General features: G+C 39.2%; 1 protein-coding gene across 8 annotated transcripts in view; it reads right to left on the reverse strand.

The window, feature by feature from the left end:
• The window catches only part of ZC3H12B (zinc finger CCCH-type containing 12B), a 287,177-nt gene that overhangs the window by 11,468 nt on the left and 248,877 nt on the right, over nucleotides 1–26,832 (reverse strand). For all 8 annotated transcript variants that reach the window (XM_055120390.1, XM_055120389.1, XM_004615745.2 and 5 more), the window contains 3 exons: nucleotides 24,108–24,247; nucleotides 22,194–22,428; nucleotides 21,030–21,136 (listed from right to left, as the gene is read on the reverse strand). In XM_055120390.1, coding sequence (XP_054976365.1) covers nucleotides 21,030–21,136; nucleotides 22,194–22,428; nucleotides 24,108–24,247 — 482 coding nt within the window. The remainder of the gene's footprint in view (nucleotides 1–21,029; nucleotides 21,137–22,193; nucleotides 22,429–24,107; nucleotides 24,248–26,832) is intronic.

The following is a 26,832-nucleotide window of genomic DNA, read 5'->3' on the forward strand; positions in this document are numbered from 1 at the left end:
AGTTGACCACCACTGATAGAGCCCATTCAGAATCCTTTTTCGCAACTAGATGGAACAGTGATACTGAACTTGAAGGTCCTTCTTCCATACCACCACATCAACATGAAGAAATAGCACAAATCCCCACCACAAGGAGAGGATGATGAAAGGAGTCCAGATGCCTCAACAGACATTTCCTACAAACTTGAGCTTTCTGATAAAGAATTCAGAGTTGTAATAGAAACTGTTTGGCAGGGTTACTGTTTCTTCAATTTCCTGGAAAAGCTTGAGCAGAACTGGCAATAGGTCCTCTTTAAATGTTTGGAAGAACTCACTAGTGAACCCGTCTGGACCTGGGCTTTTGTTTTTGGGAAGAACTTTTGATTACTGTTTCAATTTCCTTGATATTAATTGGACTATTCAGGTACTCCAGGTCTTCTTGGTTCAGCCTTGGGAGATTATAGGAGTCCAGGAATTTATCCATTTCTTCTAGGTTCTCTTGTTTCGTGGCATACAGATTTTCAAAGTAGTCTCTGATATTCTTTTGAATTTCTTTGGTTTCTGTTGTGATGTCCCCCTTTTCATTTCTGATTCGGCTTATAAGGGTTCTCTCTCTCTTTCTTTGGGAACCTTGCTAGTGGTTTATCAATCTTGTTTATTTTCTCGAAGAACCAGCTCTTGGTTTCATTGATCTTTCGGATTGTCTTTTTGGTTTCCATGTCATTAATTTCTGCTGTAAGTTTTATTGTCTCTTTCCTTCTGCCTGGTTTGGGCTCCTTTTGTTGGTCCTTTTCTAAGGTCTTGATCTGTGAAGTCAAGTTACTTATGTGGGCCCTTTCTTCCTTCCTGAGATATGCTTGCAGAGCTATAAATTTTCCCCTTAATATGGCTTTAGATGTGTCCCACTGGTTCTGGTAGCTCGTGTCTTCATTCTCTTTTGTTTCCAGGTACCTTTTTATTTCTTCCTTGATTTCCTTCCTGGCCCACTCATTGTTCAACATCGAGCTATTTAATTTCCAGGTGTTTGATTTGGTTTTCTGCATCTGCCTGTGATTAACTTTTATCATCAGTGCATCATGGTTTGAAAAGATAGCTGGTACAATGTCTATATTGTTGATTCTGTTGAGGTATGCTGTGTGGCCCAGCGCATGGTCTATTCTGGAAAATGTTCCATGTGCACTGGAAAAGAATGTGTATTCCATTTTTGTGGGATATAAAGCCCTGTATAGATCTGTTAGCCCTCTCTCTTCTATTTCTTCCTTCAAAGCCAGTATTTCCTTGGTGAGTTTTAATCTTCTTGATCTGTCCAGTGGTGATAGGGCGGTGTTGAAGTCTCCAACTACTATTTTGTTGCTCACAATGTCCTTCTTAAGATCTCTTAGCAGCTGTTGTAGGTATTTAGGTGGTCTCTCATTGGGTACATAGACGTCTAGGAGTGTGATTTCTTCCTGCTGTACATATCCCTTGATTAATAAAAAGTGGTCTTCACTATCACTTCTAATCTTTTTCAACATGAAGTCAATGTTGTCCGATACTAGTAAAACCATCCCAGCTTTTTGAGGGAGTTGTTTGTTTGCAGGATTGTTTTCCATCCTTTGACTTTGAGTCTGTGTTTGTTCTGGCTATTCAGATGTGTTTCTTGCAGGCAGCAGAATGTTGGGCTCAGTCTCTGAATCCATTTTGCCAGTCTGTGTCTCTTAATTGGTGAATTTAAATCATTGACATTAAGGGAGATTATTGTTATGGGATTTTGCGCCATCTTTGTGCAAGGGTTTGTTGTGCTTGTAGGGGTTCTTCTTGTCTTACTATAGCCCCTTTAGTGCTTCTTTTAGGTTTGGTTTTGAGTCTATGAAGTTCCTAACCTGTTGTTTTTCCCCAAAGTAGTTTATCATTCCTTCGAGTTTGAATGAGAGTTTAGCCGGATGAAGTATTCTTGGTGAAGCGTTCATTTTATTCAAAGAACATCTGGCCACAAGAAACTAAATATACACAAGCAACACACTTGTGTTGTGAATAGAAGCTCTAGATATCTTTAGGAAGATTGAAACTTCATCTTTAACTCTGACAGAACACATTGTAATGTAAAATAATAAAGGAGTTAAGCCACATCAACAGATGGATACAAAAGTTGTGGAAGCTCTTCAACTACATCAGGCCTTAATAAACTGCCCAAAGAGAACTTTTGTTGTATATGACCTAAAGAAATCATTTGATTAAAGGATAAACAAGCTTAAAGTGGACCTGAGGGGAAAAAATTTATTCAAACAAGTAAATGGGTTAAAGATACAGTAGCAAGTCTTAGTAGAATGAAAGAAATGAAAAATCAATAACCTAAAACATAATGTACAGGGGCTGGTGCAATAGCACAGCGGGTAGGGCATTTGCTTTGCACGCAGCTGACTTGGGTTCGATTCCCAGCATCCCGTACGGTCCCCTGAGCACTGCCAGGACTAATTCCTGAGTGTAGATCCAGGAGTAACCCCTGTGCATCGTGAGGTGTGACCCCAAAAGAAAAAAAGATAAGTACATAGCACGAAAAATAAAGAAGAGGTAATAGAAAAAAGAATGAGAAAAAATAAAGATAATTTAAGCGATATAGTTGACTATGAGAAAGGACAATCTCAGAATCACAGAAATTAGGGAGGCCCAAAGAGTGTCTCTCCCGTAGATACAAGGGCCAGGGGGACTGCCCCATAGTTGGAAGACTGCTTCATGAGCGGAGGTGAGAAGGCAGATGGAATAGAGAAGGGATCACTAAGAAAATGATGGCTAGAGGAACCAGTTGGGATGGGAGATGCATACCAAAAGTAGATAATGAACTAAACATGACGACCCCTCAATGCCTGTGTTGCAAGATATAATGCCCAAAAGTAGAGAGAGAGAGTATGGGGAATATTGTCTGCCTTAGAGGCAGGGGGAGGGTGGAAAAGGGGGGTATACTCAGGATATTGGTGGTGGGGAATGTGCACTGGTGGAGGGATGGGTGCTTGATCATTGTGAGATTGTAACCCAAACATGAAAACTTGTAACTATCTCATGGTGATCCAATAAAATTTTAAAAATAAAAAAACAAAGGTGTCTCTCAAAATAATTCCAGACAGAACAGCACCAAGTCATATTAAAATAAAAATTTCCCAAGCAAATAGACCCCTTAAAGTAGCAAAACCAAAGCAAAGACTCAAATACAAAGGAAAAAACACTCATGGTGCATTTAAGTTATTAAACTTTATAAGCAAGTAGAAAATTGAATGACATATTCAAAGTGATGTAGGCAGGTAGATAGGGAAAGGCCCTTGACAATGAAACTTATGCAGATTCAAGAAAACACAAGACCCAGAGGAAACCATCAGCAGACCCTGAGGATAATGGACCCCTCCCCAGGAGGTTCCCCAAAAAAGGCCATCACCACTACTAAACTCCCTGGTAACCTTAGCAACGAACTTTTACCTGGAAAGAAGCCCCAGGTGGGGGCAGGTTGAAGAAACCCTATAAAGGACAACTTGAACAAAGGAAGGGCGCACATATGCTGCCTGAGCCCATGTGCTGCTTGTGCCCACGTGGCCAAGCACATGTGGTGCCCAAGCACATGTGGTGCCCGCATCTCCCCTCTTGAGGTGTGTACTTTCATGCTTTCATACTTTTTTGTCTAAAGCTCGGTTATGTGTAGGGGCTTCCTCCACCCTTGGAGAAGCCCGCATTCTCCCTTGAGCGCATTATTTTCACTATTCTCTCTCCCACTTATCCCTTCCTCCCTCCCTCAGAAACTTCTGAATAAAATCTATTTACTTCACTGCTTGTCTACTTCTGAAATTCTTTTCCACGAGTGAGACAAGAACCCGGTAACTGTGGGTCCCGGGTAGTAGAGGTGGCTGGGGAGAAAGTGACCGTCGTTCTCCTCCCCGCTTCATGTAAGTCACCCGTGGGGCCCACCGACATCAAAAGCACTGAATTGAATATCCAATAAAGAGCCCTCTACCTGCTACAAAAATTATGGTTTGAGGTTAATACACAAGGATAGTAGAAACAAGGGCCAAGAGGCTTGATCAATGGTTAGAAGCCTGCCTCAAGTGCTGAGGAAGAAGGCAGTTGGATAGAGAAGGATCCATATGACAATGATAGTTGGAAATTATCATTCTAGATAAGAACTTCAGGCTGAAAATAGGTCACTGTCACTGTTACTGTCATCCTGTTGCTCATCAATTTGCTCGAGCGGGCACCAGTAACATCTCCATTTTGAGACTTGCTGTTACTGTTTTGGCATATCGAATACGCCACGGGTAGCTTGCCAGGCTCTACCGTGCAGGCGAGACACTCTCGGTAGCTTGCCAGGTTCTTGGAGAGGGGTGGAGGAATCGAACTCAGGTTGGCCATGTGCAAGGCCACTGTGCTATCGCTCCAGCCAGATAATAGGTAAAGGAACAAAAAAGATAATCTTTCAGTACTTTTGTTGCAAACCATAATTCCCCAAAGGAGAGAGAGAAAGAAAGAAGAAAAGTGTCTTCCACAGAGGCAGGCTTCTGGTGGTAAGAGGTGGCAGAGAAACTTGGGACATTGGTGGTGAAAAATGTACACTGGTGAAGGTATGGTTGTTGGAACATCACAACATTTATAGTTTATAGCTTTGTATTATGTAACTCACGGTGAATGGCAAAAATAACCAAAATTCTCATACATAGCAAAAAAATTCTCATATCAAGAATTTTTCTAAATGCCAATGGACTTACTCTCATAGAAAAGACTAAGTGTGGCTGAATAGATAAGGAAACAAAATCAGATTAAATGAATATTATTGACATCTCAGATCCTCTGCTCATCCAATCTTCCAGGTGAGAATGATAAAACTGACTGACATAACCCAGGACCTTTTTGGAACCACAATAGAAAACAGGCTCTGGGATCTTCCCTCTTACTTGGGTCCTGACAGCCTCCACGCCCTACCTTGGTCATCTCAGTAAGCACACGTCCGCAACTCAGCACCTCTACTTTCTCATTCAAGTGGTTGTTTGATTCCTAAACTTCTTATTCTGTTGAAATCACAATATTTCCTGTCACTAGGTGAAAACTAGCAGGAAAGTAAAAGAGCAACACTCAGCCTAATCCATCATAGATTTCCAGGGAAGTTAACCACAAAGTTAACCTGTAATACAGCAGAATCGGAGAAACCACAATGGGAGAAGCCACATAAAAGCTTTTTACAATCATAGTGAGTGAAAATAATAACACAGAAGACTATACCAGCGTCAACCAGCTTTATAAATGTCAGAGAATGATTTTAGTGGCAAATGTTAAGGACACAAATGAGCTCAAAGAAATTATGGAAAAATCAAAGCACTAAATATATGAAAGCAAAAACTACAATTAGAAATAAGTAACAGAATAGAGGTATAGCTGTATATCCAAAGCACAGACTCAACAACCCTGAGAACATGAGATCTAAGTTGCAACCACTGAGCTTTGTAATATTCCTGTCAAGGAGGCAGGAGGAATGGAAGCGGGGTGGGTATGGAGTAAGAGGAGTTGACACTAGTGGAAATATTTGTGTTAAAATATGATGCTAAAGCTCAACTATCAGTAATTTTGTAAATCACCGTTCTTTAAATAAAAATTTAAAAATAAAAGTAATATCCAACAAAATATGGGAAAAATAACTTAAAATCTTCCCAAGAACAGAATCCTAAGTCCAGACAGTTCACTAGTGAACTCACCAATCTTCAAAATAGACCTACTACCTATATACTTCAACCGTTTCCAAAATATCAGAGAAATATAAATTCCTCTTAACAGGCTTCTTGAAGCCCTGTTAACATTGACCTTCCTCAGCCAAATCTTAATGATCTCCAACCAACAATATATTAAAAACATAATACACTATGATCAAGTGAAATGAGTTTTTTAAATTGTTAATCAAATCACTGTGAGATACATAGTTACAAAGTTGTTCATGATTGAGTTTCAGTCATACAATGTTCCAACATCTGTCCCTTCACCAGTGCGCCAATTCCCTGCCACCAATGTTCCAGTTCACCAACATACATGCCCCCAGTCTGCATCTATAGCAGACACCTCTCTCTCTCTCTCTCTCTCTCTCTCTCTCTCTCTCTCTCTCTCTCTCTCTCTCTCCCCCTTTATAGCACTCATTTTACATTTTATTTTATTTTATTTTATTTTTAATTTTTGCTTTTTGGGTCACACCCGGCGATTCTTAGGGGTTACGCCTGGCTCTGCATTCAGAAATTACCCCTGGTGGTGATCAGGGGACCATACGGGATGCTGGGAATCGAACCCGGGTCGGCTGCGTGCAAGGCAAAAGCCCTACCTGCCGTGCTATCGCTCCAGTCCCTTTACATTCTATTTTTAGGCACTGCAATTTGCAATGCTGTAAGTGAAATTTTGTACTTCCAGTTGCTTGGTCAGTGGTGTTTCATCCTTGAAAACTCCTCTGGCTTCATTGGTGAGTTCTGACTGCATTTCCCTATGTTTCCCTCTATGCACCTTATGGATTCAGATCTGGTATCAAGGTTTTAGGGTATCGTGCATTTACCTCCTTGCAGCTCATTTCTTTTCCAGAGTGATAATTTTCAATTATCATTGCCATGGTCGTCCCTTCTCTATCTTAACTGCACTCTCCTCCACCTCCGTGGCAAACTTCTTACCATGGACCAGTCCTACTGGTATTTGTTTTTTTTAAATTTTTTTTATTTTTTATTTTTATAATTTATTTATTTTTAATTAGAGAATCACCGTGAGGGTACAGTTACAGATTTATACACTTTTGTGCTTATACTTCCATCATACAAAGTTTGGGAACCCATCCCTTCACCAGTGCCCATTCTCCACCACCCGTAAACCCGGCGTCCCTCCCACCCTCCCCAATCCCATCTCCCCCCCACCCCACCCTGCCACTGTGGCAGGGCATTCCCTTCTGTTCTCTCTCTCGAATTAGCTGTTGTGGTTTGCAATAAAGGTGTTGAGTGGCCGCTGTGCTCAGTCTCTAGCCCTCATTCAGCCCGCAACTCCCTTCCCCCACATGGCCTTCAACTACAATGTAGTTGGTGATCGCTTCTCTGAGTTGACCTTTCCCCGGAACGTGAGGCCAGCCGCGAAGCCATGGGGTCAACCTCCTGGTACTTATTTCTACAGTTCTTGGGTATTAGTCTCCCACTCTGATATTCTATATACCATAGATGAGTGCAGTCTTTCTATGTCTGTCTCTCTCTTTCTGACTCATTTCACTCAGCATGAAACTTTTCATGCCCATCCACTTAACTACAAAATTCTTGACTTCCTTTTTTCTAACAGCTGCATAGTATTCCATTGTATAGATGTACCAAAGTTTCCTCAACCAGTCATCCGTTTTGGGGCATTCGGGTTTTTTCCAGATTCTGGCTATTGTAAACAGTGCTGCGATGAACATACATGTGCAGATGTTGTTTCGATTGTACTTTTTTGCCTCTCTGGGATATATTCCCAGCAGTGGTATTGCTGGGTCAAATGGGAGCTCAACCTCTAGTTTTCTGAGAATCGTCCATACTGTTTTCCAAAAGGGCTGAACTAGCCGGCATTCCCACCAGCAGTGTAGAAGGGTCCCTTTCTCCCCACATCCTCTCCAACAGCGGTTGCTTTTGTTCTTTTGGATGTGTGCCAGTCTCTGTGGTGTGAGGTGGTATCTCATGGTTGTTTTGATCTGCATTTGTTTCTACTGTCGTTTTATATTACTAACATAATATTTTTATATCCTGAAATGAGTGCAATTGTTCTGTTTGTCCCTCTCCCTCTGACTGGTATCACTCAGCATAATACTGTACACATACATTCATGTATAAGCAAATTTCATGACTTCATTTTTCCTAACACTGTGTAGATCTACCATATTTTCTTTATTTGTTCTCGGGCACTTAACAGATTTTGGCTATTATGAATAGTGCTGCAATGAACATAGGAGTGCATAGGGAACTTTTTAGGTTCTGGATATTGTGAATAGTGCTAAAATAAACATGGTTATTCTGCATTGTGTTTTTGAGTCACTAGGGTATATTCTTAGGAGTGGCAATGCGAGTAGTATGGAAGCTCAATTTCTAGTGTTGTGAGAAATGTCCATATTGTTTTCCAGAAAGACTGGATCAAATGGACATTGTCATCAGCAGTGAATAAGAGGTCCTTTTTCTCTCCATCCATGCCAGCACTGGTTGTGATTTTTTAATGTATCAACGTGAGGTACAGTTACAGAATTAAAACTTTCATGCTTACGTTTCAATCATACAATGATTGAGTACCCATAATTCCACCAGTGCCCATTTTCCACCATCAATGTTCCCAGAATCCCTCCCCCACCCCCAACCCTTCCCCCCAACCCGGCTCTGTGGCAGACACATTCCCTTTTGCTTCTCCTCTCTGTTTAGGTGTTGTGGTTTGCAATACAGGTATAAGGGGCCATAATGTTCTGTCTATAGTCTACTTTCAGCACACATCTCCCATCCGATCAGGCTTTCCAAGCATCCTTTACTTGGTGGTCCCTTCTCTATCTGAGCTGCCTTTTCCCCCAGCATGTGAGGCCGGTTTCAAAGCCGTGGAGCAATCCTCCTGGTCCTTATCTCTACTATCCTTGGGTGTTAGTCTCCAATAGTTCCTTTATATTCCACAAATGAGTGTAATCCTTCTATGTCTGTCCTTCTTTCTGACTCATTTCACTAACATGATACTCTCCATGTTGATCCACTTACATGAAAATTTCATGACTTCATCTTTTCTAACAGCTGCACAGTATTCCATTGTGTAGATGTGGCAAAGTTTCTTTAACCAGTCATCTGTTCCCGTGCACAAGGTTTTTTCTAGATTATTGCCGTTATAAACAGTGCTGCAATGAACATACAAGTGCAAATGTCATTCCTACTATACATTTTGCATCTCCAGGATATATTCCCCAAAGTGATATTGCTGGGTCAAATGGGAGCAAAATTTCTAATTTTTTGAGAAATGTCCATACTGTTTTCCAAAAGGGCTGAACCGGTCTGTATTCCCAACAGCAATGAAGGAGAGTCCCTTTCTCCCCACATTCATGCCAACACCGGTTGCTTTTGTTCTTTTGGATGTGGGCCAATCTCTGTGGTGTGAGATGATATCTCATTGTTGTTTTCATCTGCATATCCCTGATGATTAGTGATAAAGAACATTCTTTCATGTGCCTTTTGGCCATTCGTGTTTCTTCTTTGAGAAAGTTTCTGTTTATTTCATCGCCTCATTTTCTGAAGAGTTTAGATGTTTTCTTCTTGTGGAGTTCAAGTAGTGCCTTGTATAAGCTTGATATCAGCCCCTTGTCACATAGGTATTGGGTGAATATGCTTTCTCATTCTGTAGACTGTCTTTGTATTGTGGTCACTGTTTCTTTTGGGGTTCAGAAGCTTATCTTAGTTTAAAGTAGTCCAATTTTTTTTATCTCTCTTTCCACTTGCTTGGTCAGTGGCATGTCATCTTTTTAAAATTTATTTTATTGAATCACCATGTGGAAAGTTACAAAGCTTTCAGGCTTAAGTCTCAGTTATAGAATGCTCGAACACCCATCCCTTCACCAGTGCACATATTCCACCACCAAGAATCACAGTAAACCTCCCCACCATGCCCCCATCCCCCCAGCCCCCCAACCAGCCTGTGTAGCTGATAAATTTCACTTTACTTTCTCTTTAGCTTTAAGGTCGTAGAGGCTTTTGCTGACCTTTTCTTCAATGTACCTGATGGATTCTGGTCTGATATTGAGGTCTTAAATCCATTTTAGTCCGACTTTTGAGCATAGTGTTAGGTAGAGGTCAGAGCCCATTTTTTGGCATGTAGCTGTCCAATTTTGCCAGCATCATTTGTTAAAGTGGCTTTCCTAACCTCCTCTTCACATTTCTTGCTCCATTATCAAAGATTGGATGATCATGTCTTTGAGTGTGTTTGTAAGGATATTCCACCCTGTTCCCATTGGTCTGTGGCTCTGCCTTTGTTCCAATGCCATGATGTTTTAATTACTAGCACTTTGTAGTAGAGTTTAAGGTTGGAGGAGGTGATGCCTCCCATTTACTTTTCCCCCAGAATTGCACTAGCTATTCGTGGGGACTTGTTGTTCTATATGAATTTCAGGAGTGTCTGATCCATTTCTTTAAAGAATGCCATGGGTATCCTTATGGGGATCTCATTGACTCCATATAATGCTTTGGGGAGTATTTCCATGTTGACAATGTTAATTCTCCCAATCCATTTGCAGGGGATATGTGTCTATTTCTTCGTGTCCTCTTATTTCGTAAGTAGCGTTTTGTAGTTTTCTTTGTGCAGTTCCTTTACATCCTTAGTTAAGCTGATTCTCAGGTACTTGATTTCCTGAGGCATAATTGTGAACAGGATTGCTTTATCATATCACTTTTTTTCCTTCTCATTATTTGCGTATATGAAAGCCATGGACTTTTGTGTATTACTTTTATAGCCTGTGACTTTACTATACAAGTATATTGTTTCTAGGAACTTCTTGGTAGAGGCTTTAGGGTTCTCTACGTATAGTATCATATCATCTACAAATAGTAAGAGCTTGATTTTTTCCTTTCCTATCTGGATGCCATTAATATATTTTTCTTGCCTAACCGCTATTGCAAGTACTTCCAGTACTACATTGAACAGAAGTGGTGATAGTAGGCATCCTTGTCTTGTCCCTGATCTTAGAGAAAAGATTATTTGCTTTTCCCCATTGGGGATAATACTTGCCATAAATTTGTGGTAGATGGCTTTGACTATATTTAGGAAAGTTCCTTCAATACCCATGTTGTTGAGAGTTTTCATCATAAACGGGCGCTTATCTTGTCAAATGCTTTCTCTACATCTATTGATAAGGCTTTTAGTTTTTGTTTTGTTGATATAAGGGATTATGTTGACTGATTTTTGAATGTTAAACCATCCTTGCATCCCCAGGATGATTCCCACTTGGTCGTGGTATATGACCTTTTTGATGAGTTGTGAGATTCCATTTGCTAATATTTTTGTTGAGGATTTTCACATCCCTGTTCATCAGGGATTATCGGCATGTACTTTTCTTTTTTGTGATGTCTCTGTTTGCTTTTTGTATTAGGGATATATGTCCCCCATAGAAACTGTTTGGGAGAGCTTCTGTTTTTTCAATTTCTTGGAAAAGCTTGAGAGGAACTGGCAATAGGTCTTCTTTAAATGTTTGGAAGAATCCGCTAGTGAATCCATGTGGACCTGAGCTTTTGTTTTTGGGAAAACTTTTGATTACAGTTTCAATTTCCTTGATAGCTATAGGTCTATTCAGGTATTCCAAATCTTCTTGGTTCAGCCTTGGAAGATTATAGGAATCCAGGAATTTATTCATTCCCTTTAGGTTCTCGTTTTGTGGCATAAAGACTTTCAAAGTTGTTTCTGATGCTATTTTTAAAATTTCTTTGTTTGCTGTTGTGATGCCCCCTTTCTCATTTCTCAATTGGTTTATTAGGGTTCTCTCTCCCTTTATTCGCGAGTCTTGCTAGTGGTTTATCAATTCTGTTTATTTTTTAAAGAAACATCTCTTGGTTTGATTGACCTTTCGGCTTCTTTTTTGGGTTTCCATGTCATTAATTTCTTCTCTAAGTTTTATTATTTCTTTACTTCTGCCTGGTTTGCGCTTTTTTTGTTAGTCCTTTCCTAAGACTTTGAGTGTGAAGTCAAGTTATTTATGTGGGCCCTTTCTTCCTTCCTGAGGTATACTTGCAAAGATATAAATTTTCCGCTATTCAAGGCTTTAGCTGCGTCCCACAGGTTCTGATGGCTCATGTTTTTATTCTTATTTTTTTCCAGGTATCTTTTGATTTCTTCTTTGATTTTCTTCCTGAAGCAATTGTTGTTCAACATTAAGTTGTATAATTTCCAGGTGTTTTATTTGATTTTCTGCATCTCTATGTGAACAACTTCTATTTTCAGTACATTGTAATCTGAATAGACAGTTGATACGATTTCTAACTTCCTGATTCTATTGAGGTATGTTTTGTGACCAAATACATGTTCTATTTTGAAAAATAATTCTGTGTGCACTCAAAAAGAATATGTATTCTTTTGGGGGAGGATGTAAAGTCTAGTATAGATCTATTAGCCCTCTCTCTTCTATTTTTTCCTTCAAAGCCAGCATTTTCTTGATGAGTTTTAATCTTGTTGACCTACCCAGAGGTGATCAGGAATTGTTGAAGTCTCCAACTACTATTTTGTTGCTAGCAATTTTCTCCTTAAAATCTGTTAACAGTTGTTTTAAGTGTTTATCTGGTCCCTCATTGGGTTCATATATATTTAGGAGTGTGATTTCTTCCTGCTATACATATTCCTTTATATTAAATAATTGCCTTTGCCGTCCTTTATAATCTTTTTCAACCTGAAATCTATGTTGTCAGATACTAGTATGGCCACCCTGGCTTGTTTGAGGGAGTTATTTGCTTACAGGATTGTTTTCCATCCTTTATCTTTGAGTCTGTGTTCGCTCTGACTGTTCCAATGTGTTTCTTGTAGGCAGCAGAATGTTGGATTCAGTTTCTTAATTCATTTTACCACTCTATATCTTTCATTTGGTGCATTTTGACCATTGACATTGAGAGAGCTTATTGTCGTGGCGTTTTGTGCCATCTTTTATAGAGGTTTGTTGTGCTTGTAGGGTTTTTTTCTGTCTTACAGGAGCTCCTTTTGTCTTTCTTTTAAGTTTGGTCTTGAGTCTATGAAGTTCCTGAACTGTAGTTTATCCATGAAATAGTTTATTTTTCCTTTGAGTTTGAGTGAGAGTTTAGTCGGACAAAGTATTCTTGGTGTGGTGTGCATTTCATTGAGTTTTTTTCTCTATATCCCACCATTGTCTTTGGGCTTGGATGGTTTCCTCTAATAGGTCTGCTGTAAATCTAAGGTGTGCTCCTTTGTATGTGATTTCCTTCTTTGACTTTGATGCTTGCAGTATTGTATTTCTATCTGTGACATCCATCATTCTAACTATGATATGTCTTGGAGTCTTTTTATTAGGGTCTCTTTTACCTGGCACCCTTCAAGCTCCTTGAATCTGGATGCCTGCATTCTCCATATCTGGGAACTTTTAAGCAAGGATTTAACTGTGGCTTTTTCATTGGGGTTGCTTCCCTCTCCTTCCGATGATTCTAATGTTGTTCCTCTTCAAATCATCCCCTATGTCTGATTCGCCCTAGAGCTATTATGAGGTCTTTTCCCATTGTGTGTTGTTGCCTGTAAGCTTTCTGCAACTTATCTTCAAGCTCACTGATTCTGTCTTAGGCTGAAGCCATTCTACTATTGAGGGCACCCACTGAGTTTTTTATTTCATCTACCAAATCCTTTATTAGTGACACTTTTGAGTCTAAATTTCTTATTTATGCTCTTATTTCTTTCTTTATTTTCATTGCTGTCCTATCCACTGTTTCCCTCATGTCATCTTTCAGTTTACACGATGCCTATTCCACCGTTTCTTTGAATTCATTGAACATCTTCAACATTTTATCTCTGAATTCTTTATTGGAGAGATCATATTTTTGGGTAACCCTGGTTGAGGCTTCTGGACTCTTTTTTTCATTCTCTCACTGTGGTGGGGATTTGCACAGCTTCCTCATTATGTTGTGGTTGTATGGAGGTGGGACCTTCTAGTTAACTATCAATATTTCTCTCTTGCTGTGAAAAAGGATTCTGGATGTTCTTGGTTGATGTTGGTCGCCTTTTTCCCCTTCTCAAATACTACCTTCCTCGAAGGTCCTCCTTTGTGACTTATGTGAGGCCTCTAATGAAACTTTGGAGGATGTGTTCTTTCATATTGGACTTCTACAGCTTCTTGTATTCACTGGTATTTTGGTGAAAATGGAATAGGCTAATGGATCATAGGCCTATAGTGTTTGAGATAGTCAGGATGTTCTCCACAGAATTAGGTAATGGAGATTGAAAGGTGAGTTCAGAGTTCTGGGAAATAGAAAAATAACTTGTGGCTGTTCCCATCCCCCAGAGGCCACACCTCCTGCTGCGGATGCCACGCCCCCTGCCATGCTGTATGTGGGGCACAGGCGGGGGGGCACACACCTGAGAGAGAGAGAGAGAGCAAACCAGCAGTGCTGGATGGGTGGGGCTGTGGGCAGGCAGGATGGAGTTCCCAGGATGCTGGGAGGGTTTGGGTCCAGGTGGTGGGCTGTGGCACAGGTGTGGGAATGTGGTGCTGGAGGCAGGTCACACACCTCTGGTTGTGATTTTTGATGTGTGGCATTCTCTGAGGTGTAAAATGATATCTCATTGTTTTGATTTGAATCTCCCAATTAAAGAATGTAGAGCACTTTTTTGTGCCTTTTGGCCATTTGTATTTTTTCTTGAGCAAATTCCTGTTCTTATCTTATCCCCATTTTTTATGGAGTTACACACTTATTCCTTGTAAAGTTCTACCAATGTCTTATATAGCTTAGATGTTATCCTTTTATCAGATGAGTTTTGGGTAAATAATTTTTTTCATATTTCATGGTATTTATATTCTTACCACTATTTCCTTTGAAGTGCAGAAGCTTCTTACTTTAATGTAGTCCTATTTTTTAATCTTTGCTTTCCCATGCTTGATCAGTGCTGTTTCATCCTTGAAGATGCCTTTAGCTTCAATGTCATAGAAACTACCATTGAAAGTTAGCTCGTATCCTTGCATCATGCCTTCTGAATCTGGGTTCATGTGCTTTTCAGCTCTGGGAATTTCTCAGAAGTGCTATTTTTGACAGGTGCTTCTTTATCAGGGTTGCCTTTCTCCTCCTCTGGACCCTGATAATTCTTATGCTGTTACCTTTGAATTCATCCCAATGTTCTCTTGTCACCTGTTGGTTTATATTGAGGCTTTATTCATCTTCTGCTATTATCTGAAGCATTCCTTCACCTCATATTGGGGCTCACTGATTCTGTTCTTAGCAGCCATTACTCCTCTGCTGAGGCCTTCCATTGAGTTTTCATTTCACTGACCAAGAATATCAGATATGTTATTTCTGCTTGCAATTTCATCATCTCTGCTCTCAAATAGTCTTGTGTTTTATTGGTGGTTTTGTCCATTGTGTTTTTTTGAGCTCCTTATATATCCTCAACTATTCTTTTCTAAATTCCTCATAAGAGAGGTTATATAGCTCATTGTTACTGGTTGAGTCTTCTGGGCTAGCATTTTTACTCACTAGCTGGTGTTTCTGTGTTGTTTTATTACTGTGACTTTTAAAATCTGGAGTTGTTTCTCATGTATTTTGTGTGGTTAGTTGCCTATTGTTAGGATGTCTTTGAAATGTTAACAGGATATTAAGAGGTGAAGAAATGATATGGATGGAATCAAGCCAGGTGGTTAAGTGGGCTTCCCCCTCTTTATCCATTTCATAGGTGCAGTAGAATCTTGACCTAATGGTAAAAATGGTGATTCTGAGAAAAACCCTGAAATGGAGTTTATTTCAGGAGTGAAGGGATGGTACAGTATATACAAATATTCAACCCATAATATATACCCTGAATAATTAATAGTCTTTAAATGATTATCCAATCCAAAGTATTTTGCAGATCCATTATAATACTTGTAAAAATACCAGTTATATTCTTCAGGAATCTTTAAAAAATTCCTGCTAAAATTTGTATGAAATCATAAAAATCTTTGACTAGCTAAAATATTTATGAAAACATGGTATTCCTTCATTTTAAATAATCTATGAAGTTATAAATCAAATCTGTGTAATACTAAACTTTTATGAATAATCTCAGACCGATGAAATAGAATTGATTGCCAAGAAAAATATCTTTCAGGTATAAAATAGTGACGCTATTACAAAAGAACCGGGAGTATAAGACAGAGAAATCCTCTTCAATAAATGTTAGAAAAACTGGATAGGCACATGTTTTAAAAATACAGGATCTGGTTGGTCCCACATCATAGTTCCTGCCCTGACCTTCTCTCTGATGCTCCACCATTCCAGATAAAGCTTCCCTGTGCCTGATATCACTGGCCTATGCCACTACAGAATATAGAGTCCCTCCATATTGGGTGGGTCCCAGCAGCTTCCATTCCTGATTTGCCCTATAGTAAGGGCCTACTTGAGAGCTTCTGAAGCACATGACAACTATATGGTCATACAACATATCTACTCAACAAGTTTACAGCTATTCACAGTTATTCTTGTCATTCTGTGAGGATGGGCAAAGAAGAAAGAGAGAAATCTCCAGCTTAATCAATCAGTACCTACCAGGGATTAAATTACAAAGAAAACTAGAAAACTAGTGGGAAAACATATAAAAGCCCACCAAGATCAATGAGTAAAAACAATGTCACCAAAGACACAAACAATATCAGTAAAGTCTTAGACAATGTGACAATGTTTTTAGTGATACTATGATGAGGATGTTGAATGAGTTCAAAAATACAATGGCACAAGTAATTGGCAAAGCACAAGAAAGCATTAGTTTAAATGAAAAAAATAGTACAGACAGAAATAAATAACAGAGTAGATTACATTAAAAAAAGTCAACAGAAGCTTTTAGCAGTAGAATAACACAAGTATAGCAAAAGGTCAAGGGGCTCCAAGATTAAAAGGAGGAAACCACTAGAAAACAAAAGGTGGAAAATAGCTTGAAAAGAAATGAATAGCACACTGGAGACTTATGGGATGAGTTCAAGAGGAACAATAAGAATCATTGGAGTCCCTGAAGAACAGGAAGGCAAACTCTATGGAAAAACAATAGCTAAATCATTTATAAGAACTTCTGAGAATTAAGGATTACAGGCAGTGTGAGTCAAAAGGCCCAAAATGTCCTAGTTAAAATAGACCCAATTGGAAAATTCTAAGAAACATTTCGCTTAAAAGACCAAGTCCAAACATAGAAACAGAATGTTGAATGCATCAAGATCAAAAAAGGAATGTATCACTATAAAAAAAGGATGCTATATACAAAGAATAGCCCATTAGATGTACATCAGAACTAACAAATGGGATTCTATGAGCCAGAGGATTATGGAAGGATATTCATAAAAATTCAATGGAATGGACACCTCACCAAGAATACTCTGTTCAGCTAGATTATCATTCAGTTTCGAAGGAACTATACATAGCCTTGAAAACAGTTTTCCAAGAAGTATTTAAAGAGCTCATTTAAGGGAGAAGTGAAACTACCCATCATGTGGCGTTGACTATGGCACTTATTAATAGTGCTTATGGTTGTCCTCTATTGGATTAAGAAAGGTTGATATACATATTATAATTCACATCACAGACTGACTTTTGTTGATTTATTTTCTTATACTTTTATTTTCCATTCCTTAATATTTTTGGATCAAGTAACATAAAATAAATGTCATTTGCCTGTCGAGGTGGTAGGCTGGGGAGGTGGGAGGAACCATGAAAACACTGGTGGTAGGTTTGTTATTGGAATGTTGTATGCCTGAAGCAAATCTGTTATGAACAACTTTGTAAATTGGAGTTTCAATAAACATTACTGAAACAAACATTAAAAAAGAGGATTCTTATGTCATATCATCCACAAAAGCTCATTCACTTAATTAGATCAGAGTCTAATACACTGAGGACAACCTAGAACTCACCAGGAATTAGACCCCAATACCATCTTCAATGGTTTGAATTTGTTGATAAAGAAACAAAAAAAACATAAAAAAAGCAAATAGGACTGCATCAAACTAAACATATTTACACGGTTAAAGAAATTGAGGTTAAAATAAACCTATTGAATGGAAGAAAATATTTTATATCATCCATCAGGTATTTTTTTCACTTTTTGCCCAGGAACATTTAGAAATACCGTGATTTCTAAATAAAAAATAAAATTGTATTTCTCATTGATAAAATAAAATAATAAAACAAAGATTTCTTTTATTTCTAAGTAAAACTTGAATTGCTTCAGGCATATCACGTTCCAAAACCTATACCTCCATGAGTATGCCCAGGTTTTCTCCCATCCCCTAGTCTGTCATCAGGTAAAATTTGCATAAACAAGATAAAACACTAGGAAGTTCAACAAAAACAATCCCATTAAAACACAGGAAGAAGATATGAATAGACACTTCCCTAAAGACAACAGATAAAAATATGATCATAGGGGCTGGAGTGATAGCACAGTGGGTAGGGCATTTGCCTTGCAGGCAGCTGACCTGGGTTCAATTTCCAACATCCCATATGGTCCCCTGAGCACCGCCAGGAATAATTCCTGAGTGCAGAGCCAGGAATGACCCCTGTGCATTGCTGAGTATGACCCAAAAAGCAAAAAAAAGTAATCATAATAACTACTTCTCAAAGAAATACAAATAAAACTGCAAATAATAAGATATCTTTTCACTGCAAGAAGAATGACATATTTCAAAAAATACTAGAAATAAAGAATGTTTGTAGTAATAGGTTTAAAAAGAAACCTCTTTTTTAAAATTTTTTTTAGGTTTTTTTTTTAAATTTATTTATTTATAATTAGTGAATCACCGTGCGGGTACAGTTACAGATTTATGCACTTTTGTGCTTATGCTTCCCTCATACAAAGTTCGGGAACCCATCCCTTCACCAGTACCCATTCTCCACCACCAGTAAACCCAGCATCCCTCCCACCCTCCCCAATCCCATCTCCCCCCACCCCACCCTGCCACTGTGGCAGGGCATTCCCTTCTGTTCTCTCTCTCTAATTAGCTGTTGTGGTTTGCAATAAAGGTGTTGAGTGGCCACTGTGCTCAGTCTCTAGCCCTCATTCAGCCCGCAACCCCCTTCCCCCACATGGCCTTCGACTACATTATAGTTGGTGATCCCTTCTCTGAGTTGCCCTTTCCCCAGAATGTGAGGCCAGCCTCCAAGCCATGGAGTCACAATCCTGGTACTTATTTCTACAATTCTTGGGTGTTAGTCTCCTACTCTGTTATTCTATATACCATAGATGAGTGCAATCTTTCTATGTCTGTCTCTCTCTTTTTTACTCATTTCACTCAGCATGAAACTTTTCATGCCGATCCACTTAAATACAAAATTCATGACCTCCTTTTTTCTAACAGCTGCATAGTATTCCATTGTATATATGTACCAAAGTTTCCTCAACCAGTCATCCGTTCTAGGGCATTCGGGTTTTTTTTCCAGATTCTGGCTATTGTAAACAGTGCTGCGATGAACATACATGTGCAGATGTCATTTCGATTATACTTTTTTGCCTCTCTGGGATATATTCCCAGCAGTGGTATTGCTGGGTCAAATGGGAGCTCAATATCTAATTTTTTGAGAATCGTCCATATTGTTTTCCAGAAGGGCTGAACCAGTTGGCATTCCCACCAGCAGTGTAGAAGGGTCCCTTTCTCCCCACATCCTCTCTTTTATTGTTTCTAGGAAAATCCTTTTTTTGAGTCTCTGAATATTTTTCAAAGAAATTATGAATACAGTTTGTAGAGACATTCCACTTGTTGGAATCTGTCACAAGAGCACTAAAACATTAATTCAAAAACATAAATGCATACTTATTTCAATTGAAGTGATAAGTACATTAGCAAGGATATGGAAATAACCAAAAAGTTCAATACAGATGAATAAAGATATTTTTGTTGCAAAAACCAGAGGCTGTGCTATATTGCTCAAGAGCACAGTGGGTAGGGCGTTTGCCTTGCACGTGGCCAACCTGGGTTCAAGTCCTCCTTTCTTCTTGAAGAGCCTGGCAAGCTACCCAGAGCATCCCGCCCACATGGCAGATCCTGGCAAGCTCCCCATGGCGTATTCGATATGCCAAAAGCAGTAACAACAAGTCTCACAATGGAGACGTTACTGGTTCCCTCTCGAGCAAATCGATGAACAATGGAACACTGATGACCAGAGGCTACAGACTCTTTTTTTGCTGTGCTTTCACATGTACTTTCAAGTAGTTCTCTCCTTAGATCTGATTCTTGTGTATGTTTTGATATTCGGCACTTGTTGAAATAGCTTCCTTTAGTGTGGTAGTTTCTTGCACACCTTTCATTGCGGTGCACGAGAGATCTAACTTTTTGTTGTGACACTAGAGATACTTACTAGGGATACTTAGAGCTGCTAGAATCACATTAGGTATGTGTGATGATGCTGACGATTGAACTTGTGACCTCCTTCCTCTCAAGCTTCCAATGAAGACACTTTTTCTATTTATTTTAAACTTTGTGATTTAGTTATATTAATACAGTTGTTTCTGGCATACAATTTTCCACCACCAATCCCATCACCACTGCGACTTTCCTTCCACCAAGGTCCCCAGTTTTCATCCTCCCTTCCAATAAAGCAGACACTTTTTAAAAACGGAGCTATATCTCTGCCCCCTAATCATAAAAAGTAGCAGGAGGCACAGTAGCACTGCACTGTAGCACTGTCGCCCCGTTGTTCATCGATTTGCTCAAGTGGGCACCAGTAACGTCTCCATTGTGAGACTTGTTACTGTTTTTGGCATATCGAATATGCCACGGGTAGCTTTCCAGGCTATGCCCTGCGGGCGGGATAGTCTTGATAGCTTGCGGGGTTCTCCAAGAGCGATGGAGGAATTGAACCCAGGTCAGATGCGTGCAAGGCAAATGCCCTACCCGCTATGCTCTCGCTCCAGTCCAATCATAAAAAGATATGTTTTATGATTTCTAAGATATATTTTTCCTTATTTCTGATCTTTTTCTGACCTTTTTCTACTGAATTAAAATTATATTAAATTTTGTGATATACAATATTACTGGAATTTATTTTTTAGGCATTCAGTTTTTCAACACTACAACTGCTACGAGAGTGTAAGTTTCCCTTCACTGCCATCTCTAGGTTCTCTACCACCACGCTCCCACCTCAGCCTGTTAGTAAGCTAATTTCTGTAGGCATACTTTCAATTAATCTGTTGCTATTAGCTGTTTTAAACTCTGATACTGTTTTCTAAAATGATCCTTTAGATGCCTATTTCAGAAAACATGAAGACACAGACTGACAGGAAGTAGATGAGCCACTATTTATCAACTGAATCAGAGGTATATTCTGAAAAGTAATAACAGAGTTTTTATACCTCCCTTACCACAGGACTTAGTTCTTCATTTAAGTACTCACCATAAGGGCATGGTTGCTTCTTATGCTCTGGAACAATGGGTTTCTTTCTTAAGAAATTTTCAAGGCTTGGGCCATGCCGTCCCAAAGGGTCATCAGGAGGCATAAATCTGAAAGTGACCAAGCAAGAAGTGAATATCTGGAGCTCGAGTTCAGCGGGTAGAGCACTTGCTTTGGATGTGGCCAACCAACCTGGCTTTGAATCCCAGCAACACATATGGTCTTTTGAGCCCACCAGTATTGACTGATATTTGAGCTCAGAGCCAGGAGTAAGTCCTGAGCACCTCTGGGTGTGACCTTCCCCTCAAAAAACATAAAAAACCAACAAAATAACCTGACAACAACAAAAAGGTGAATTTCTTTCTGTCTCCACTACCATATATTAAGAGTTGATACTTTCATTATCTGTTTTATACATTGTCACGTTCTTCTGACTATCTTCCCGAAAGTTCATCTTGCGTTAAAACTGAAGATTCCCTCTGTGTTAAATCACAAAATAGGAATGATTTTTTCCATGCAGCATTCCTTCATGGACTATAAATTTGACAGTACTTGAGTGCCAGTTGGCTTTCCCAACCTGTAAAGATACACACTTTCATCCCTTTACTAGTTTCTTTATGATGAACAGTTTACTTTTTCCTGTCTGTAAACATCATCTAAAAGTGAAGTCTTTTTCTAATTATTTCACCTAGTAATATCAATTAAACAAATTCTAACCTAGCATTTAACAGAACACTCTTTCATACCTTTCTCTTCTTCACAATACAGGGAGCCTTTTAAGGGCAAATCATATCTTATTAAGACTTATCCTCATGACAACCATAAAAATTCAAGGTGTTGGGGCTGGAGTGATAGCACAGCGGGTAGGGCGTTTGCCTTGCACGCGGCCGACCCGGTTTCTAATCCCAGCATCCCATATGGTCCCCTGAGCACCGCCAGGGGTGATTCCTGAGTGAAGGGCCAGGAGTAACCTCTGTGCATCTCCGGGTGTGACCCAAAAACCAAAATAAAATAAAAACAAAATAAAATAAAATAAAAATAAATTTAAAAAATTAAAAAAAAATTCAAGGTGTTCATTAAATGTTTATTGAAATGAAATATAATCTTCAAACTTGAATTTAGACTATAACGAATAGATTATTCACAATCTACTGGAAATAAACATACTTATCGTTTACAAAAGAATACATCAGCAACCGCTCCTCTATAAATTTCTTCCATTCTGGTTTTTCTACTTGAAGATCTCTGTAGTTATCATTGGACACAATGATGCCATCAGAATCAAAAGCCAGTTTGACTATGAACCGATCATCGTAGCAGACAACTCTTCTGCCCTGCACCCTTCGGGATGGGGTAAAGACAAGAATCTTTTCCTTCTCCAATTTACGTAGGATATCTTGATCTGTTGAAATATAGATTACATGCCAGTAACCAGAAACCATTCCCACATTGCAAACACAAAAGTTAATACTAAGCCAATTTATTACTTGCTGTTATAAAGAGAGAAAATGTCCTCTATTCCTGGCTATGGCAATGACACTGATTTTGACTTTGGACAAATCACCATCTCCTTTGGACTTCAGCTTTCTTCATAATACAAAAAAGGACAAGAGTCATTCAAATCTCTGTTTAAAATGTACAAAAAGTGATAAATTGCAATACCACACTATTATTTTTGATGCTTGTTTTGTCTTTTTGTTTGAAACGCCAACATTTGGCTGCTAAATTAAACAGGACAGTGTGTCAGGGAGAGTAGACTTTTCTTCTAGAAGCTTATGTTTTTTCTCTGCATGAAGGAAAGGCACAGCTAAGGGAAAACTTCAAGCTTCAGCTTGTAAGTATAGATTCCCCTTTAATTTCATTTTGACCTCTTAAGTTTGAAATAAAGAAAGCTGGAGTAAAAGCAGAATTCATTCTGTAACTGAAGTGGGTAGTTCAGTAGTAGGCAGAAAGCTCCAATAGGCACTCATTGTACATTCTCCTTAGATACATCAAGTAACAACTGATGCTTAGAGTAGTGGGGTCTGCATGCTCTCAAACACGGTAAAGAGAGCTCGTTTTATATATTGGTGTACATAGCCTGTTACCATTAAATATTCTATTACCATTAAGTAACATCATGACTTTTGGGGAGTGTAGCCACTACTTTTTTATTGGTTTCTTCTTCTGTAAAAATTATTTTAACTAACTTCTTTTTGCTTATTGTGTCACACCTGGTGACACACAGGGGTCACTCCTGGCTCATGCACTCAGGAATCACTCCTGGCAATGCTTGGGGGACCATATGGGATGCTGGGAATTGAGCGCGGGTCAGCCGCGTGCAAGGCAAATGCCCTACCTGCTGTGCTATCGCTCCATCCCCTATTTTAACTAACATTTTACAACTTAATTGGTATAAAAATGATACACAAATTACGTTATTAGTACCTATACTTTTGCTCTTTGGTCACACCCAAGAGTTTCTAAGGGAAACCCATCATTGTGCTCAGGCGTCACTCCCAGTAGTGCTCACTGTATTTAATATGCACTTTGATATATATCTCTGGTTAGTTCATTTTTAAAGTATTTAATTTTTATTGTATTCACTTTTCCTCATGTTTAATAAATGAAATATTTTCAATAAAAATACTGTTAACTCCAAACATTGGTCCTTCTGTGATCAGTTGGTTTTGGCTGCCATGAGACTTTTCTCTCTGCACCAAAATTCTAGATCTTTAAGTTAATTCTCTAATACAGAATGAGAATAAGATTCATTGTCTACCCAGGTTTCTTCATTCTTCTGGAAAACTTGATCACATTCATAACCAGATTGTCTTCTCCTCCATTTGAATTCGATAACCAAAGAGATAAAAGCACTCTGTTTGTGTCCCTTATTTTTCTTTTACTGAATTTCAGTTGCCTGTATTTAACTACTGTATGGCATAACACAATAGTTTTATCTAGATTTTGAAGTATATAATTAAAATAGATGAAATATATTTATGAATACTTAGAACATGTATTAAAATAATGATCTGAATTGGTACCATCAACCTCGCATAAAACTATCACGCTAGTTTTGCCCACAAAATATATTATTACCTGTAATTAGTGCATCAGGGCGGGATTGTTCCTTTCTCCACGCAGGCACAAATACTGTAATATCTTTATGGCCTTTATCTAGAAACCAATCAACAGCAAGTTGTATTCCTCTGCAGGAGAATTCTTCTTTATTCCCGTGACTTTAGGAAGATAGAGAATGAGAGGAGGTAAGATGATAACAGCAAAGTAACAAACATCAAGGAAGAAATACAAATGGCCAAAAGACACATGAAAAAATTCTCTACACTGCTAATCATCAGGGGAATGCAAATAACAATAACAAGATATCATCTCATGCCAAACGATTGGAACATGTCAGAAAGAACAAGAACTACTGCTGGCATGGATGTGGAGAGAAAGGCACTGCTGGTTGATTGCTGGTTGCTGATTGGTCAAGACTTTCTGTGAAACAATATGGACAGTCTTCAAAAAACTAGAAATTGAGCTTCCTTCTGACGTAGAAATACTTCTGGGAATATACTCCAGGGGCCCAAAAAACAATGCAGAAAAGCCACCTGTACTTCTATGTTCATTGCAGCACTGTTCACAAGAGTCAGAATCTGGAAGAAATTCCGAGTGCTTTATGACTGAATAAAGAAATTATGGTACATCACATAATGGAATACTATTCAGCCACCATTAAATTGGAGTCATTAAATTTGCTTATACATGAATGGCCATGGAGAATAACATGCAGAGTGAAATGAGTCAGAGGAAGGGGACAGACATAGAATGATTGCACTCAACTGCGGGATATAAAAAATAGTATAGGACTAATACCCAAAGACAGTAGAAACTAGGGACAGTAGGACTGGTCGATGGTTGAAAGCTTGCCACAAGTGGATGGGTGGGGGTGGAATGGAGTGAGGACAGTTAGGAGAGAGAGAAGAAACCACCATGACAATGGTTGTTAGAAATGATCACTCTGTACAAGAACTGAATGCCTAAAGGATACCTCCTTTCAGTGATAGACATGAAACCTTTCAGTACCTTTATTGCAAATCATATTGCCTAAGAGAGAGAGTGAGAGAGAGAAGAAAAGTGTCTGCCATAGAGGCAGGTGGGAGAGAGGGAGTGGTGACAGATGGGAAACAAGAGAACATTGGTGGTGGGAAATAAATACTGGTGAAAGGACAGGTTTTGGATCATTGTATGACTGAAACCAAACCATGAACAACTTTGTAACTGTGTATATTATGGTGAGTCAATAAAAAGAAGGGGAAAAAAGGAAATCAGGATATGAGGGGCAGTAGCGATAATACAGTAGGTAGGGTGCTTTCCTTGCACAAGGCCAACCCAGATTTCATCTCTGGTGTCTTGTATGGTTTCCAGAGCAAAATAAAATACAAATAAAAACTCAAACACAATAAAATTCCTTCTTTTCTTAGACTGAGCATTTTGTTTTGTTATTATATCAAAACTTTTTTGAAAGAGAAAACCAAAGCATTTTTATTATTTTGTTCTTTTTACATCATACCCTCAGTGCTCAGCGATCACTGTGGGGACTTTATATGGTGTCAAGGATTGACGCTGTGTTGGTTTACCTGCTGTTCTGTCTCTCTAACAATCAATTAGTCTTATGCAAATATATCAAGCCTAATAAATGAGCTGGAGAGATAGTACAAGGATGAAGTGCTTTCTTTGCATGTGGCCAACCTTGTTTCCATCTCTGGCACTAACAAGAATGACCTTTGAGCACAAAGTCAGGAGTAATCATTGAGCACCATGGGTATGGTGCCAAACAAACAAAATAAATGACAGCAAAAAAGACACATAATATAAATAATGACTGAGAATGGTTATCACATTAAGCACAATGCATCAACCAAAATAACAGTCTTGAGAACACTACAAAGTGGAAAATGCTAAGATCCATCATTGTGTGATTGGAACCCAAACATGAAAGCTTGTAAATGTCTCACAGTGAGTCAATAAAAATAATTCAAAATAATACCCCATTTTTAAAGAATAAATACTCAGAAAAATCCCTAGAGGATAGATGTACCAAGAGTTTTGGTTTGGGCCACACCCAGGGACTCAGGGATTACTCCTGGCTCTGTGCTCAGAAATAACACCTGGTGGGGTTCGGAGGACCATATATGGATCACACCCTGGAGGCTGCATGGGAGGCTAGAGCTCTGCCTGATGTATTTTTACTCCAGTCCCTCAGCAATAAATTTTAAAAATTATTATTCTGGCCTTCCCCGCCCCCTGCCTGCCGCGGTTTGGGGCTCGCCCTGACGCCCCCACCCCGCCTGGCACCTCTCGGTCGCCGCCGATTAGGGGCGTGTCCTCACCTTAGGGGGTGTGGCCTCAAAGTGGGCGTGGCCTCTTTCCAGAGCAGCGCCCGGTTACGCGGCCGCAGTTGTTTTTTTTTACCATTCCATGCATTGTGCTTTGGCCACAATTGATAGAACCCACTCTTCCAAAGAATTCCCTGGTCATCTTAGTCATTATATGTTAATAGTCAAGTAACTTAGCCTATCCTAATTGCACAAAAACTGTCAGTGAACACATCAAGTTGCACTTAAAAGTCCTTTGTAAAAAGTGCATAGCCCCACATCTTCAGTTGAGGCCCCTCCCAAGCTAAGGAGAGCACCGGATAGTAAAGCCCATAACAACATGAAGAAACAGCGAAAATCCCCACCACCAGGAGAGAGCCAAGAAAATATCTCACTAACCTCAGAAGCGACTTCCCAGAAATACAACCTCCTCTTGGATAAAG

This window comes from Sorex araneus, chromosome X (assembly GCF_027595985.1).
Source record: "Sorex araneus isolate mSorAra2 chromosome X, mSorAra2.pri, whole genome shotgun sequence".
Classification (NCBI taxonomy): Eukaryota; Metazoa; Chordata; class Mammalia; order Eulipotyphla; family Soricidae; genus Sorex; species Sorex araneus.